Source organism: Vicugna pacos, chromosome 12 (genome assembly GCF_048564905.1).
Source record: "Vicugna pacos chromosome 12, VicPac4, whole genome shotgun sequence".
In the NCBI taxonomy this organism is placed as follows: domain Eukaryota; kingdom Metazoa; phylum Chordata; class Mammalia; order Artiodactyla; family Camelidae; genus Vicugna; species Vicugna pacos.
This window is the reverse complement of record NC_132998.1, coordinates 49,232,899-49,251,269: the sequence shown is the minus strand read 5'-3', so window position 1 is coordinate 49,251,269 and position 18,371 is coordinate 49,232,899. Positions and strand designations below refer to the sequence as shown.

The 18,371-nt window shown below is 35.0% G+C and overlaps 1 protein-coding gene across 8 annotated transcripts in view; it reads right to left on the bottom strand.

Moving 5' to 3' along the window:
* Positions 1-506: 506 nt before the first annotated feature.
* NAP1L1 (nucleosome assembly protein 1 like 1) overlaps positions 507-18,371 on the bottom strand; it is a 29,176-nt gene continuing 11,311 nt past the window's right edge. For 2 of the 8 annotated variants that reach the window (XM_072973377.1, XM_072973379.1), the window contains exons 3-15: positions 15,436-15,521; positions 14,810-14,912; positions 8,780-8,921; positions 8,464-8,544; positions 7,606-7,734; positions 6,574-6,645; positions 5,622-5,761; positions 5,044-5,189; positions 4,925-4,944; positions 3,594-3,716; positions 2,858-2,887; positions 2,295-2,345; positions 1,268-1,373 (exon numbers count right to left, since the gene is read on the bottom strand). In XM_072973377.1, the coding sequence (XP_072829478.1) occupies positions 1,338-1,373; positions 2,295-2,345; positions 2,858-2,887; positions 3,594-3,716; positions 4,925-4,944; positions 5,044-5,189; positions 5,622-5,761; positions 6,574-6,645; positions 7,606-7,734; positions 8,464-8,544; positions 8,780-8,921; positions 14,810-14,912; positions 15,436-15,521 (1,159 nt within the window). In that variant the 3' untranslated portion in view covers positions 1,268-1,337. Of the gene's footprint in view, positions 635-1,267; positions 1,374-2,294; positions 2,346-2,526; positions 2,622-2,857; positions 2,888-3,593; positions 3,717-4,924; positions 4,945-5,043; positions 5,190-5,621; positions 5,762-6,573; positions 6,646-7,605; positions 7,735-8,463; positions 8,545-8,779; positions 8,922-14,809; positions 14,913-15,435; positions 15,522-18,371 lie in introns of those variants that run through there. The other 6 variants (XM_006197842.4, XM_015247900.3, XM_015247907.3 and 3 more) reach the window with 6 other exon arrangements.

Genomic DNA, 18,371 nt, shown 5'->3' with positions numbered 1-18,371 from the left:
AGTTTAATTACCAAAACTCGGTATAAATAAAATGACGAATATCCTATACTTGTGGTACAAACAGGTCCAAATTTTTGAGCTTTTAATGAGACTAAGAAACATTTCATAAAATTTAACTTAATATGCCTTAACACATTTGTGAGGTAGTTAAGTAACAGTACTACCCATTTTAATATACAGTAAAACGAAAGGCGTGGGTAAATGACATGCTCAGACTCTACGCGATAAGAATTGGAATTAACTGGAGCGGCTCTGAACCTTCTCCCTAGTTCTAACCAAAAGAAATGAAATTTAATCCTTTAATCTTTCTATTAAAAACATTAAATCATTTATGAATTGCCTTTTTTTCACACGTTCTTATTAGTAGATGAAGTACCTCTTCCAAAAGCTGACACCCTTTTCCTTCAATTAAAAGGTAAACGAGGTACATCACTTACTTCAAAGCTAGGCCTCTGCTTCTACCTGCATTAGTACAAAATTAAGACATTTTCTTGTGAGAACTAAAATTATATTTGACATTTTTATTTTAGGCTGCAAAAACAAAAACAAGCAAACAAACAAACAACAAAAAAACTTGAAATAGGCTTGTCAAATGATGTAAATTCATCCTTTCCACGGAAGCAGAAGGTAGACCCTACCACAAAGAAAAGATGCTGTTAATGGAGGTTAAATTTTGAACTACAGTTAAAATAATGAGGTTTAATATCTGAAAATACTAGGTTTTATTCACCTCCCTGTGGTAAACAATAACCACCTATGAGTTGATAAGGTTTCTTTATAGTAACTATGTCACCTACAATACAAAAATCCAGTAACAATCTAAGTTATCAGGTATGGTCTTACTGGAAATTCTTAACCATATACTTGTCTTGACAAGTTCTGTTTTTTAAATGATGAATTGTCTTGGTATAAGTCACCGTATTATAATGAAAGGCACAGCTAGTGCAAGCCAACTTAAACCCATTCAACTACCAGCTGAAAAAATACTTTGGTTCTTCAGAGAAAAATTTAGCAAAACAAAAACTCAGTTTCATTTCACAGTTCTGTTCATTTTCATAGCTGGAATTTAATAGCTACAGGATAAAAATACTCCGAGAAGAACCAAACTATGTAGTGATGAACAAACATGCGTGAGAATTTGTGCATTCAATATATCTGGCAGAAAAACTAGTTAAAATGCTAAGTAGAACAAATTGGTCTTTAAAATATTCGTTCCCTTCCCTTAAAAAAAATCTGAGTCTACCAAGAAAATACAAAAACATAAGGCTGTAAGTAAATAATAGTTGTGTTTAGGCTATTACAGTGCAGGTTATCCTCAAGGCCACATACATCCTGCTTCACTGCTGCTTGCACTCTGCTGGGTTTTGATCCTTCTGTTAAAGGAAAACAACAAGTCAATCTAACTTTTTCTACCTATTCAATTAAGTTCTCAATAGTAATTAACTATTTTAAATTATCACATTATCTTACCGTTCTCTCAAAATGTTTGCCAAATTAGAGAAATGGTATAGCAAGATGGCAATTTATTCAAATATTACCAAGTCACAAAAATGCTAAAATAAAGCCCCAACTTTATACTGTAGAATGAACTCTATAAATGAAACACAGTAAGCCATAATCTTAAAAAATAAAATAGCGCAGCAATTTATGTTAGTCGGATTACCAGTTATTTTTGTGTTTTTAATAGATGTTATTCAAAAATGCTAATTCCATTCATATTTAGCTGTTAAGACTAATTCATACCTGTTAGAATATTGGATTTTTAACTACCCTCTCTTACCTGCTCACTAGGTTAAAATATCTTCTGGATATATTACAGCAATTAGCAAATGAATGAATATACTGAAGAGAAACCAGACGTTTCAAATGAATCTTGGTAACATACTACACATTCTGTGGGAGATAATGGCCTTTACTAACCCTGATATGATGAATTCCCAGGAATAAGAGCCCGGGAGAAAACAGGTGGTTGGGAGAATCTGACAAACAGCATCATTTCCCTATTTCTGAGCACTCCTGCATTCAAATGATTTATAAACTGACCTTTGTTTATAAGCTTTCCTTTGCAGAAAAAAATCCAACAACCCTAAGAACACTAAAATAAAAGTTTCTTAGGAAAGATGCATTGAAATTACATGTACTAGTAAAATGCCAGTGAGGAGATACATATATATATCTCCAGTCAGTGGGCTTTTAAGGACTTTAATGGACAAAAATACACTTTATATTCAGAAACATTAACTCATATTTAACCTGCCTTAAATTTAACAGAAAGCAGCACTAATTTTGCTCACCTTTGGGTCATAGTCTGGATCATTTTCCTCATCTCCTTCTTCTTCCCCTTCCTATATTAAAGTTCAAAATGCATCCATGAAGTAGGTACACAGTAGGAAGAAATGGCTCATAATGTAGGGAGAATTTAATACAAATTACTCTATAGGACAACAGATTTTCATGATTACAGAGTTTGGTGACAATGCAATTTAATTTGAAAGCTTCTAATATAAAAAATTTCCCAACACAACGTGAGACATCCAGACAGGTTTTATTGAAAAGATTTACTGCAGCCAATGTTGAAAAAGTTTACTGCAGCTTTTGACTTCTTCAAAGAGCTGATAACCCTGCAGCAGAACAGAATTATTCGAAATAAAAAAAATGTTCTGAGTTTTGCAATTTATTTATTGAAACCTCATACATACATTGTTTGGCTGTAGAATTCTAAAATCAAATTTTTTCCAAAAATGTTTTTATCCCAGATCACAGAATAATGATTATATAGCAAAGGAATACATAAGTCACTCAATTTGCTTCTCAATCTGTTAAACAGAGAATTATTTGCTCATTTGGTAAACATTACCTCATCCGCTTCTTCACCTTCTTCATCATACTAAAAAAGGGAAAAAAGGATGATGTTTGAATGAAGCCTACAATCGTTTGAGAATAGCATTTGTCAGTATCTACCACTGCATCCACTAATATCTAAGAAAAGAAAAAGTATTTTCCCCAAAGGTGACTGGTTATAGATTAAAACAAGGGTAATAGCTGCACAAATCACCCAGCTCAATGCCATTATCTAAACCTGACAACTTAAAAAATTGAAATAAATAACACAGATAAAGTATGATCAGATAAACTATGACCATACACTTGCCTGTATCTTATGGAACTCACCACACACAAAAAACCTAAAACCTACCTGAATGATTATCATTTAGCAATAAAGATGTCCAAAACAGCCTAATTTTGCCTTAATAGTTACTTAATATTATCATGGATAAAAATTCCACTATTCCTAATAAAGACTTTTATCAGCCCCTTAAAGAACGTCCTAGGTTATGTTTTGTTTGGTCAAAGATACGTAACAGAGCTACAACACTAACCCAACATAGTTAAGTTTTCCTATTTCAGAGTAGTCTTCCTAATCGCAGGAAAGTAACAACTACAATAAATGGACCCAAGGATCCTGGAAAACCTAATTTTGAATTAGTCCGTCTTGCTTTTAAAAAAATTACATCTATTCATTAAACCTCTCACCAATCCTGCCTATCACGCCCTCACCAAATGACGTCACTGCAGGATTCAGATTGACTCACATCATCATCATCATCTTCGATGGCTTCTCCAGTGAAGTACAACACTGATCTTGGAATTATGCGCTCACGTAAAAAGTGACCGATTTCAAAGTCTGCGGCAAGAATAGCTTCAGCATCGTCATCCTGTTAAAGAAATGCAAACAATTTAGTAACACTGTTTCTTAACTCGGCGTATGTGGGACTGCTAGGTTTAAATCATTTAGGAAGAAACTTCCCACTTCACTTTTAACTTTCCAACATTTTATAATTAGCCTACATAGACGTGATCAAGTAGCCACCTACATAGGCTCCACGTTCATAGGTTTAAAAAAAAAAAAAGTTAGTAGGCTATTGTACATACTCAGAGAAATTTGCAAAATAAAAAATTAGAACTGGTTATTGCTTAGTTCTTTTTTCAAAAAAAGTACAAAAGCAATTTTGTCATACAACTGCAGTTTTTCTTTTAAAATATTAATTACTGAAAATACCAAGTAGAATAAAAGACCACAGAGGATCACTTCAAACTTCCTAGAAGACAATATCCAAGCAGCCGTGTGATGCCAAATGAGACAAAGTCCTACTTGATAAAGACTAAGTCAACTAGGATTTCTACTTAATGCAAAGTACAGCACAGAAATGCTGCTGACATTATTCAAAATTAAAATGATCCCATTTAAGTTCTATGATACTAAACAATGAGTAAATATTCTGTGAATTTATGGATATTTATTTTGATTCACCAACATAATCCACTCATAGCAACAAAACACAAAAAAGGGGCAGATTTTGAAGGAAAGAATTCTAATCACAGGCAGAGACATTCTATCCATAACTACTCAAGATTGTTTTATTACCATCACTATTTGGTAACAGACTTAAACCAAATTCAGAGCATATCTAGCTGACCCTGCCGGTAAAGAGTTCTTTAAGGCTGCTCCTCATTTCAGGCTGTATGCCAGGCACATCTCATAGTTTCCGGCTGTAAGACCACATACATAAAACCACATTTCCACTGCAATATAAATACAGAAAGAGTTTTAACCGAAATGTGGTTAGAGTTTAGTAATGACTTAATACATTCTAGTTTCAGTAAGGAAGAAAATTATAGTCTTAAAAACTTGAATCCCTCACAGAAGTATCTGCAACTCAAGAAAATGTTAGCCTTTCAGCATTCCTCAGCAGAAGCACTATGTGTATTTTAAATGGAATAATTTTTCAGATGAGTAAAGGTCTCCCTCCGTGCTTTGCAAGCCTCAGAACACAATGCTAGTACCAACAATCCCGCTGCCTACATTTAAAGGACAGCCCTTTAATTTCATATCAACAAATCAACAAGTAACAATTCAGCTTACCAGATCTCCACTCTCAGGAACTGCAAAATTGAAAAGAGAAATTCAAGTGAGTACAAAGTTAAGCAAAGTCTATAATAACTGAAAAAATATATATATATCGAAAGTAATATACTATTTACCTTCAGGGGGGGCAAAAAAATTAAAGAAAGAGTCGTTAGAGACTGTTTTGGTCACAGTACGAACTGTCCCACGTCCCTTGTGTTTCTGCTTCTTCTTAATGGTTTTCAAAGTAACATTCTTCCCTTTTTTCCAATCTATCTGGCACCTTCCAAAACAAAGGGAAAAAAATCATCTATCATAATTAACACATTACTTTCAATTGCTAGGAGAATTGAGACTTTTCTAATTAAATGTCTTATTTAATTTAAAATTTTAGAGGGCAAAACTGGTTTAAATGCTTTCTGTAGCTGTACAAAGAGAAAATTTTTATTTCTAAACAAATTTTTTCAATAAATTTATTTATAATTACCATAAACTCACAATAAATTTAAATGTGCACTCCTTCGGAAAAATATCTGTAGTAGTCTACGGAGAATTCTAGGAAAAGGGATAATCCCTTCTCAGAAAATGTTTTACTGAAATGTTTGGAGAAAAATTATGTACGTATATAACAAGCACACTAAGGAATACCAAGCACCACAAATCGTAAGTAAAAACCAGATATAACATTCTGTTAAAGTAGTAAAATTAAACTCACCCTGTACAGCCCATAATTTCTGGTCCATCAAAAGAAAAGGGATCAGAATCATCTGGTTCTGACCTCATTCTGTATGTCTTTGTCAACACTTCATTTGTGAAATATTCATTGGGTTCAAAGTGAAATTCTAAGACAAAACTCTTTAAAAAAAAAAAAGTATAAAAACTAATTACATTCCTACATGATAAATAGCAATGCTTTAGTAAATAAGCTTAATCTGTGATTTTTATAAACATAAAATTTTAAGTGATAATGTTTTTTTTTACTTCAGGAAAGGGTCAGATAAATCCCAAATAATATTAAAAGCAAAATGATGCACAAAATAAACTGAATAAAATTTAGTTCAGCCTACAACTATTTAGTAGTATGTTTAAGAAATGGGTTAGGTACAGCTGAATAAAATGACTAAGTCCCCCTTCCTCCATCCACAAAGAGGACTTTAAACCTTAGAGGAGAACCTGAGCTTGACAGAGAAAAGCCCAACCTTATCACATGTTCATGCAAGAATCAGTAGCCTGTGGCACCTTTGCCCATGCTTTACATAATACTGATGGTTTTGGGAAGAAGCTATTGGCTGATCTTTCATAATAGGGAAGTGGGGGCCCTCTCACATACTGTTTTGGGTAATTCTCAGCCACATGCCTTTTAATACAGAATAAGTAGTTTCTTATTCATATTCCTTTGCTAGTATTTTTAATTCAGGATCAAGGACCGACTATATTTCAAAAGTAGTTTATGTTCAGAGGGAGGAAAAGGAATAAATACTGCAACACAATTATCAACATCCAAACATTTATTTCCTACCAACAATTAAGTGTACCAAGTATCAGCTTTAACTTCTTCTCACTCCCATGTCCAACCCTTCAATGTCATCTCTTTTTAGAAAGTTACATTCATCTACCTGCAAACATTTAATCCTACAAAATTGAAAATATTTCAAAAATTCCTTTACCATAGGCTGGCCAGCATCAGAGAACTTCACTTTAATATCTTTCAAGTGCTTCAGAATAGGTTCATCATGTTCCTTCAAATTAAAAACATATTAAAATGAGTCTTTAAATGGCATTTTAAGAGTATTGTTTTGCTACTGGACAATAAGCACTTGGCCGACTGAGACATTTTATAGTTAAGTTTTATGCACAATTATGAACCAGGAGATAGATGTACTCTCCAGGTTATGGCTTACACAGAAGCTAGTTTACTTAGTTCTACCTCTTTCTATTGCCACTGGCTGAAAAAAGGTGACTAAACAGAGAACCACATTACTATACATCTGAATGGGCTGAAAGTTCAAAACCAAGTCTAAATAGGGCAAGTGTGTTTTAAAAACGTTTCCTGATCCTATTTGCTGCTTTTTCCAGGTGCTTCTTGTTCCTTTCCTACTTTGCTAAAGTAGAAATGCAGCAAGTAGTCATTGTTCTGAGATAATCTTTTTTCTTGACGTTAATTTCTAACAATCACAATACAAGGCTAGTACTACAATGCAGATGACAGCGGCTCCAGAAATGCTTCTGATTAGGAGAGGCCAAGTTTCCCAGATGTGACATCTGCACTGGTTTCCCAGAAAAAGAGACAGTTGCTAAAATAGTTAAAAGATTTTTACAGTATTCTTTTAAAATGCAAGCATCCCTTGGAATAGTGATTTCAGACTGAAAAGGTCGCTGGGATAAGAAAACTGAAACTCCTGAGTCTCTCCCACCTTACCTCCACCTCCACATAGAAAAACGGATGGCACAGGCCTATTAGAAAGCATCAGACAACAATGAGCAAATCTCAAAGGGGTGATTTCATTATCTAAGTTTTGAAAATGGATTATAATTGATTAATCAAAGCTATGATTTTCCTTCTGTAGATAACAGCTGTTTTGAAAGAAAGCAATTACTTTATAAAGGTCAACAATAAAGAGACTAGTAGTCGTCACAGCCATTTAAATTTCAAAGGTTTACCCTGGGAGGTAAACTGGTGTTTTTATGAATAAAATTACCTGAACCATATCACTGAGCAAGTCAACATTCTTAAAAACAGTCAACCAAAATTCAGGAATTCCCTTGGGGTCTTCTTTTTCTTCATCTTTTTTCTCATCTTCAATCTTGGCCTTTTCTTTCAGCTCCTCCTTGATAAAAGACAGCATTCATTACTCAATACCTAGATTAGACATCCTGATAAATCCTTTTTATATCTCCTTAACTTACATGCAGTGGCAGAGTTTAGAAATCAGCAAACCCTCACCGACTAATTTTAACTATTAGTTAAAGAAGATCTAGTCTAATTGTGTAAACACCGCTGTTACCCATACCAAACCTTACATCTATAAATACTGTTATCACTATGTCCCTCCAAAGATAAAGCCACTAGGACCATGAGCTATAGGGAAAAACTTTCTTACTTTCATGAGGAGGGGAGGGGAGAAGAATTTTAAGCATAGTAAACAAGAAAAGCAAAAGAAATGCAAACCTTGTCCATTGCCTCCCCCCTTAGTGTTCTTAATCAAAATATAGTCTCTCCATCAACCAACACGAAAATGTCAATGCCAGAGAAACAGGGTCATATAATAGAGCACTGGGTTTCTGTCATAGCTCTGCCATCTATTAGTTGTGGGCAAGTTACTTAGAAGCCTCCATCTCCACTTGAAAAATGGAAAATCCTTTGTATGTCATCGTGAAGTTCAAAGGAAAAGTCTATATGAATCTATAAATGTTAAATACTGTAAAAATGTGAGGAAAAAGTGAATTTGGGTACAGATGGTGCCAAGATAAGCAGTGGCTTATCTGTACCTAACCATCTTACAATAAAGAAAATGTTTCCGAGTTATTAAAAACAGTAAATTGAAGTTAGTACCAACCGAAATCTCATCTTCCTCATCTGGTTTCCATTCACATTCTTCTTCCGTAGGCTCATAAATTGCATTAATAATCTCAAATCGCTAGAACGATTAAAAAAATCTGGCATTAAAAACACTGGCATCCAAACTAAAAACTAGCTGTTTTTAAAGAATGCTTACAGATTTAATTAATGCATCCTACAACATGAATTGCTATTATTGATAATTCTCCCAAATACCTCTAAAAACAATTTTAAAATATTGAGAGGTTTAAAGAAAGTTTGTATTTCCAAAGAAACTTCAATTTTAGATAAAACAAAGTAGTAGAAAGCATTACCTTATCAAATAGAGGCTGATAGAGGACAGCATACTTTCTTTCAAGATCATGAACTTCCTCATAAAATTTGGCTTCTATCTGTGCACATTTAACTTGAAGGTTTTTGAGAGCATTCACCCGTCTTTTAACTACCCTAGGCAAGCTGAAAGGTTAGAGAGCACTCGTTACATAGCATCACAGTAAAACCCAAGTCACACTTCTTTCATCTTATTGAAATCAAAGCATAAAAATTACTGAATGACAGGTTTCCTACTTGAAACAAACAGTACATTCAAAGTAATTTCAATTCAAGATATAAATACATGAACCTCTTGACCAAAAACATTTCAGAAGCAGAAATTTAACCAGGTACAGTAAGTTGATAAGAAAATGTAAATCCTATCATCAACCTGAAATCTTTCACTGTAATCAAGTTCAGACAGAGGTGGACTTGTCAGTGCTGGCATCTCAGCTGTAAAATGAGTCTATCTTACAAAGTTAAAAAGTCAGACTGACCATCCTATTTCTAAGAATAAGAATGATAACCTGAATTATTTAATATGTACAGATGACCCTTGAATAACATGGGTTTGAACTGCCTCAGTCCACTCATATGCAGATATTTTTCAACAGTAAATACCACAGCACTCCATGGTCTGTGGTTGGTCGAATCCACAGCTGTGAAGGAACTGCAGATTGAGGGCTATAAGGGACCGGAAGTTGTACGCAGATTAACCCCTGCGTTGTTCAAAAGGGTCAACTGCACATCTCACCTGTATCAATACTATGAGGAGAAAGGAGGGGAGCATTATGTATTTTGTGGAAAAGAACGGTATCCTATACCATTATTTTCTACTTAGGCCTCCATATTTAATTTGGAATCTGAAGTTAAATAAGTATGTAATAGTTTATGAAGAGGGGAGATGGATTTTTTAAATAACAATTTTATTGAGATTAATTTATATACAATTCACTGTGGGGCACAGACTTTTCAAATGTTATATACATCTGGTCTGTGAACCCCTTGAAAAATGATTAAACTTATGAAGGCTTCTACCATCCCCAAAAATGTTCACACCCAAAAGTTCCTAAGTTCAGGGGATTTGATCCAAAATCCAGGCTAGACAGATTGTTGTCAATCAAATAATTCTCTTACTTAACCACTACTTTAGTTAGAAGTAAAACTAGTAACTAAACTATCAACTTTTTATTTCTTACAATTAAAAGTAAAAATTTTAATGTTCTGTCAAGGTGGTGAAAGAGCATGGTTGGCTAGACTCCCTCCATTTACACAACTCAAAAAAATCAACCCTAGAACTTTAGAACTAGGAAGGAAACAACTACTTCACACACACACACACACACACACACACACACACACACACACACAGAGCCCACAAGCGAATTCTGAGTGGAGGCTGTCTTCAACTGGTACAGACAGGGTGAGCTACAACTTAGAAAGAAAGCTAGGGGGAGGGGTGGGGCGGGACCAGAGTGAGTACCAGTGAGGACAAGTTGGAAGAAAGCTTTTTTGCAAGTCTTTTAATTCTATGCTTGCGTTCCACATTTACTGCCTGCCCCCTTCACCTTCCGCAGAGCCCAGTGCCAGTGCTCCTAGGATAACACGCAGAGCTGATGAAAGCTGCACTGGTTCAGGGCCCCGAAGCACTCTTCTACCCTCTCCACCCAGGAACAATGGATTATAACCAGAGGAGACTGCCTCCTCCCAAAACAGCCTGGACCTGTCAACCAACTCGGGGTCTGAGGTGACTGGATTCTCCTTATTATGTTCATGCCCCACCCCCTCCTTCTCTTTAAACTGCATGCGCTTGTCACAGACCAAAGTCTGACTCCTCCCTCAACACTCATTACTGGAGTAACTGATCTCAGCCAGTGTGTCTGAGCTGTAAGGCCAACTAGACCCTTGCGGAGTACAATGAAAGAATGAAATCATTTATTTTCCGAAGCATTACAGACATACTGAGAATTTAAACAGGCATATAAACATACTTCAAGAGATAAAGGAAGATAGATACTAACCATGAAACAAGACCAAGAAATCCAAAACAAGGTGGGAATATTAAATATGAAAAATACAATAACTAAAATAACCAACAAATAAATAAACAAGATAGGTTCAAAGGAAGAAAAAAAATCCACGAGGTTGAAAAGTTCTTTAGAGAGGCAGCAGGAAAGACAGAAAAGCTATGATATGGAGACATGAACGACAAATGTAACAGCAGCTGAAAAATAGAGAAGGGAATTGAGTATCTGAAAAAATGAGAGTAATAAATTTCTCAGAGTTAAAGCAGTATGAACATCCTTACTCAAATCACTAGACATGCCGATGAGATTCATGACTATCAAAGACAAAAGAAAATTCTAAAGGTATTCAATGAAAAAAGCAAATAACCTACAAAGGAAATCAGACTGACATCAGGTTTCAAAGAGAACACTGGATATAAAAAATGGAGTGAAATTTTAAGATGTTTAAGAACTTCGAACTTAAAATTTTATAGCCAAACTATTTCAGATATGACGGTAAAATAAAAATGGTATGAGGTATATGAGGCCTTAATAAGTAAGTCACAGATATTACATTCACTAAAAATAACTTTTGAGGAAGTAAAAATATATCCTGTAGATGATATATAAGGTATGGGTGAGTCAAAAATATCTTGGTAAATTTTATTTGTTGCCTTGATGGAAAAACAGGCCTATAAGTACATTATGGGTAAATTTAGAGATTAATAGGGGTAATTAAAGTTAGGTATTAGGTCATGAGTCACTTTACCGTAATAACAAAAAATAGAATGCATTAACTTTGAAACCAACAGAAGACAATTTGATCTATTCAATGAAAAAGGAGAATAAAAGAAAGTATCATAAATTAAAAAGAAAGGAAAGAGGATAGTAATTAAGTCCAAAACCAATTAACACTTCTAAGAAATGTAAAGAGTTTGAAATTACTAAGAAACAATTACATGAAAGTAAGATTGCAAGGATGGAAAAAGACATGCCAGATAAATAAAAACCAAAAGAAAGCTAAAACAGGTATCTTAGAATCAGACAAAATAATCTATGGTATAACGCACAACTGACAGAATTACAGGAAGAGAAAGTACACATCCTTCCCAGAAACTGTTAGATCAAGTAGTCAATCAATAAGGCAGAAATAAAGACAACCTGAACAATACCATTAATATGCCTGAGTTACTGATTTCAGCATGTAGACCTTCACACTTAACATTCACAGAACATACAGCCTTTAAAGAGACTGATTAATTTTTTAATTAAATGAACTAAGCAGTCAATTAAAGAAACTGGAAGAGTAAACCCAAATAAGAAGGAAATAACATTAAAGCCCCCAAAAAGAGAATTGATATAACAAATAAGTATGCAAATGGAAAAATCAAAGGCTGTCCTAGAGAACATTAAGATTGAGAAAACTGGCAAAATTAATGAAGATGCAAAATGGAGAATACAGAATATTAAAGGGAATAATCAGTTTTTCAAATGTCATGAATTATGTAATAATCTATTTGAAACCTAAAATGCATACATTTTTAGAAGAATATAAAACTCCAAAATTGGCACAAGAGAACTTGAAGAGGTTAGTATGTTCAAAAAGAAAAAAAGAGAAAAAAAAAAAGAGGAAAAATTCCCCAGGACCTCAAGTTTCCAAATCCCAAAGGCCTAAGTCAATTTTCAGAAGAGTTCTACCAACTACTCAAGGAACTCTTATCGTATACAAGTTATTTCAAAACACAGGGGAAAAAATACAAGCAATCCTGTTCACTTCTAGGCAGTTGAAATCTTGACTCTGAAACCAGGGGACAGAATTATCATCCCCTGAAAGATTTTTTATTGTACATACATATATATACATATACATGCACATATATGCACACACAAAACTCTTTTCACTAATGAATAAGGAACCTAAATAAAATATTAACCAGCCAACTCATATTTCTAAAAATATATACTTAACAGATTCAAAGCAAAAGTCAAAAGACCATTTGAAGGAAAAAAGGTCATAAAGTCATAAATGACACCAAATTAATGAAGAGATTATATATCTATTCTCAATTAACACTAGAAATAAGACAAAGATGCCCATTTTTAATGCTAATGTTTAACACAGTACTGAAAGCCCCGACCAATGTTACAAAGGAAGAAAAATGAACGTGGTGTGGTGTAATATGGAAGATCAGAGCTAAAACTGCCATTATTTATTTGCAGTTAAGACCCTTTGGGCTAAGGAGAAGAAAAGAGAATAAATTATTATACAATAAGTGTAGCAACTTAAAAAAAAAAATAATCAACAGCACTCCTTTACCAAGAACAGCCAACCAGAAAACACTAAAAAAGTAGGTATTATTCATAGCAACACACAGCATACAGGAATTAAACAAGAAGAAAAGTTTGTATGAAAGACACAGAATATGATCTGAATAAATACAAGGATATGGATGCGATAATTTACTATCAAAAAGATGGTGGAATTCCTATCAAATTTTAGTTATTTTTCTGTTTGCTTGTTTTTTGAGCGAACCCTGATATACGTATGCTCAACCATACATGGGATAAAGGCCTAGAGACTGTAAGGTCAACCTTAAAAACATGTTTCCATGGTGGCTGAGGAGTGGCAGAGGAAAGCAACTCACCCTGCCAGATACTAAGACATCCTATAAAGCCATAGGGACTTTTAAGTGGGACAATGACAAAAAACCGGCCAAAAAGATCACTGAAGAGTGTTGCTCAAAGACAAAGGCGCTGATAATTAGAATTTGATATGTAATAAAGGTGGTAACGCAAATAAATGGGGGAAGAGTGAACTGTTTAGTGAAGCGTTATAAAAGCTAGCTCACCAAAAAGGCAAAAAAAAAAGGAACTGGATGCCTATTTAATACTAAATATAAAGGTGATCTCTAGATGGATTAAAGAACTAAAGGTGAAAGGTAAAAGGTAAAACTAGTCAACAGGAAATGCAGAAGAAACGAGGAAAGATTTATCTTCAAAAGAACAAGCCATAGGTCCAAAAACTTAACAAACATAAAAATTAAGGATTTCTATTTAATGGAGGACACTACTGACAAAATAGGAATGACACAGTAGATTATTTACGAAGTCTAAAACTGAAAACTTAGGATACATAAGAACTCCTACAAAACAAGAAAGACAGTGAACTCCAAAACGTGAATGGGAGAAAAAAGGGTACAAATGAGCGACCTAAAAGGCTCAGTCACAATTATTATGAAAAGACACTCAGAACTCATTAGCAATCAGAATTTACCACCTCTCAGACTGATAAAAACAAAACTATAAAGCTGAATGATGCCAACAGTTGGCAAGACACCAGGATAAAGCAATTTTCACGTATTAGATACACTCATTGCAGAAAGCAAGCTGGAAGTACTTGAGGCTTGCAAGCCCCGTAACTATCAATCCCCTTGGTAAGTACATATCCTACAGAAATTCTCACACAGTTCCTTAAGAGGACATGAACAAGGATTACCATTACAATGGAATTTGTGTTGATGGAGTTTGGAGGCAATCTAGAGGTCCATCAAAGAAAAAGCATAGAAGAAAGCATGGTGGACACACATCACAGAGAACTACGCAACACTTAGAAGCTAGAAACTACTGACTAGAGATATACATAGATAGCAATGTGGATGGATCCTAAAATCATAGAGCTCTGTAAAAAATTATAAGCATAAGAAGATATTTGGGCTATTATTAATGATTTAAATCATCAATGAAATAAATAAGCAATTTGTATTTCTTCTAATTCTGTGCATTTCTAACAAATCTCAGAAATGGTTAAGATCAGTATAATTCCTATAGAGATGAACCAAAATAAATTTTAAAAGACCAGCTCTGAATTGGTACTTAGCAAAATTTTAAACTCCCAATAATCCTATACTCGGTACTAACAAAACATTAGCTTCCCACTGAGACATACGTAAGTCGTAGATGCCCTTAAAAAGATACACCTGCAATGTTGATTATAGAAAGATAAAGACCATGAAAAAGAACTTGTACCTTTCAATGTATCCTGTTGGTGTTTCTACCAGACCATCAAGTCTTTCTTGAAGAGCTGCAAGAATCTGAGGATTTTGCATCATCTGAACAGTCAGTTGACGCGCTTTAAAAAAAAGGGGAGGGCATCGAAAGAAGGATTTTATGAAAATGTATTATGCTATTTTAATAGGACAATCCAATCATGAAGTTTTCCTGATTAGCCCATAAATCACTAGTCTGAGCAGAGACGAGCAGCAAGCTAAAGAAAATTCACTCTAGGAAAACCCAACATACAGAAGAAGTTCAGACTCCAAGTTACGTCTAGTGCACACCATTTCTCAAGGCCACTACTACAACTGCTATTAACAGTATCCTTTCTCTCCCTTCCATCTGTGTTTTACCCACTTCTGATGGGCATCTGTGCTCACTGTCCTCACTTACTACCATTCCGTCTCCATCTCCCTCTTCCCCTCTTCCCTCCCTTACTCTCCCCAAACCCAAACGTACATTCACACATAAAACTCTTACTGTATGGTATGGGCCAGTCAGTAAAGTGGACAAGAATCGAGAAAGAATGGTATTTATTACTACCCTTTAGAAGACACGCGCCAGCAATCACTGGCTCCTAAAATAATTTAAAATAATACCTTTGATTTTTGTTTCTTCACCAGTTTCTTCCTCTTCTACTTCTTCAACATCATCCAAATCTTGATCAAGTTCAGACTGTTCTTTGCTACAATATCATAGTATCACACCAAGGTTCAAATGTACCAATTATCAAAAAAAAATTATAGAAAATTTCAATTCATTTTCTAGGTTAATATATCTCTTTCAGAAGTATGAAATAGGAAATCCAAAAGGTAATTCAGTTTTCTAACTTCATATGTACAAACAAGTACAAATTGGAAGTACTCAAAATTTCATTTAAAAACATTTGGTCAAATACAAAGTGTATACTTCAGGCTTTAAGAATGTGATTTGATAGGTTTTGGTTCAGAGAATGTAATGTCAGGAAGTATGTGCTCTCTACCCACTATCTACTGATTTCACTCTTCCTAGTAAAAGCATTCTGATTTTATATGAGATGGCTATAATACCAAGCTAAGAAGTCTATGTGTCTCAGCCTACCTTTTAGCTAGAGTGGCTATATAGTCATATTTTGGCAGTGAGATTAAGAAAATACATAGTGTAGAACATATACATATATATCCTCCTTAATAAGATGGTAAACAGCTGGAAGCCTTTTTGATGTTGCTCCCTCCCTGGAACAGGGATATGATGGCTAGAGCTTCCGCAGCCATGCTGGACCATGAGGCATCCTACAGAATGAAAGTCACCAGCTAAGAATAAAGGAGTCTAGAAAAACAGTCTAGAAAAACAGAAGGATTCCGGGTCCCTGATGGCTGGGGAACAACCACATCTGCCTGTACTTACTATCTTTGGATTTTCCTTTTTCTTTACTTCATAGAGGAGATGGGGAAGAATAGTAAAAGACTTCAGTCTACTTCATGCTTAAGAGTTAAGCCAGGAGGATGGCACCATTAAAAGAGAAGGTAAAAAGTAAAAACGTTCTTCCTACTTCATCTTAAAAATCTAGTTTTGGAACATGAGATTAAAATCAGCATTAAAATGGAGAGTTAGGATATCGAAGTCATCATTGTACAATTCCTCATGTAATTTTACATTTTAATACTTGGTTTAGAGAATTAGTTGCTTTCATGTCTAGAAACAGCATTTGAAAAATTAACTTTCATACAGGAACAAATACTCTCTAATTTTCATATGGGGACACATACAGAAGTACCGTATTCTGCTAGAAAAATTTATGTTTCTGTCAACCAAGAAAAAAAAAGCTTTCCCAACAGAAACAGACTATTTTGTTAGAAAAAGGTATCTTTCACTTAGTATAAAGTTAGGTATATTTAGAATTAAGGGTCACTAACTGAAGATAACATGGAACAGCTCTTCCTCCAGTGTCATCTCATTTAATTATTTATTGAACATCTAAATCTTAAAGCTTTAAAACAGGAGTCTACAAACTGTCACGTGGCCAAATCCAATCCACTCCTATTTTTATAAATAAAGTTTTACTGCAAGACAGCCGCATTGATTTGTCTATGGCTGCTCTCACAGTACAACAGCAGCGCTGAACAGTTGCAACAAGAGACCACATGGCCCAAAATGCCTAAAATATTTACGATCAGGTCCTTTACGGAGAAAGTTTGCTGACTTCTGCTTTAAAGAACAAGGATCTTCCTCTTCCTCCCACCCTCCCAGGGCTCACAGGCATCCAACAGTAAATAATTGGGGGGGGGGGGATCAAGCTCTCACAACCAATTTATTCTTTTTTTTCAGAATTTAAGACAAAATGAAGGTTCGATGGCAGACTGCATGTACTCATCTGATCTTAATCCTTCCAAAAGTCCCACTAAAATTATGACAAAAGGGTTTTTAAATGAACACTGAAGGATTAGGAGACAAGAGCAGCAACTTCACTGAGAAATGAAATCTAAGTCAGCAGCGGTAGAGCTGAGAACCGGCCTAAACACAGAATCCTTCTAGAGCTAAGGCTTAGGGGTGAGCGTGGGTAAAACAGGGAGGACTAAGCAAAAACTGTAAGAGTTAAATCCTTAGTTCCTCCCTCGCTCTAGCAGAAGTGTAACAGCTTCTTCTCTGGAAAGGGAGCTGAGAGCTCAGACTAGAGGCTCACAGACCCAGGACAATATCCCGACTAGAACGCTGAATGCAGAGCCCCCTCCCTAGCTGCTTTCTCCTCACTCAGTTCCCAGAACACTGGAAGCCAGATCTTTACCCAAACACTCTTTACTGGGGTATCTGACCAGCTCAGAAAAAATGGCATTCTGACACTGGGGGTTCTCACAACAAATACCCACCCTGCTGAGTCCACATTAAAATCCTAAACTAACAAGCCCTCCTTTCCCCTAAAACTCTAAATTCTCCAATTAGCTTAAAAAAAAAATCCTTCAACTACCCCTTCCCCCACTCCAATTTTAATGAGCAGACAACCAAGTATTATCTTCTCCTATATGAGGAAAGCCATTGAGACCAGAAAAGAAAGAAAATTTTAAGACCAGACTACACAGGGGAAAGTACATCCAAAGAAAAGATATTACAAACAATGAAGTAAGAACAAGATGCTATAAAAACAGGAACAGAGAGCAAAGGAACACCTGAAAACTAAAACAACAGAAATTTAGAAACTCAATGTAAGAGTTGAAAGATAAAGTTTCTACTTCACCAAGAAAGAAGAGCAAAGAGACAAAGATGGAAACTAGGACAAAAGGTAATTAGAAGAACCAGTCCAACATATAAAAGGAACTCCAGAAAGAGAAAATGGGAACAAGACAGTCAACAAAATAAGTCAATAATATTCCCCAGAATTGAGAGCTACCACACTGCCATATTGAAAGGGTCTACCACTGAATGCCTAACAGAAGAAATAAAACACAGACCTGACAGTGTAAAAATTTCTGAACTCTGAAGCCAGAGGAGCTTTCAGAAACAGATATATATGCCTGCTTTTTAAAAAGTGCCACGTATAAATGATCAAGAATTACAATGA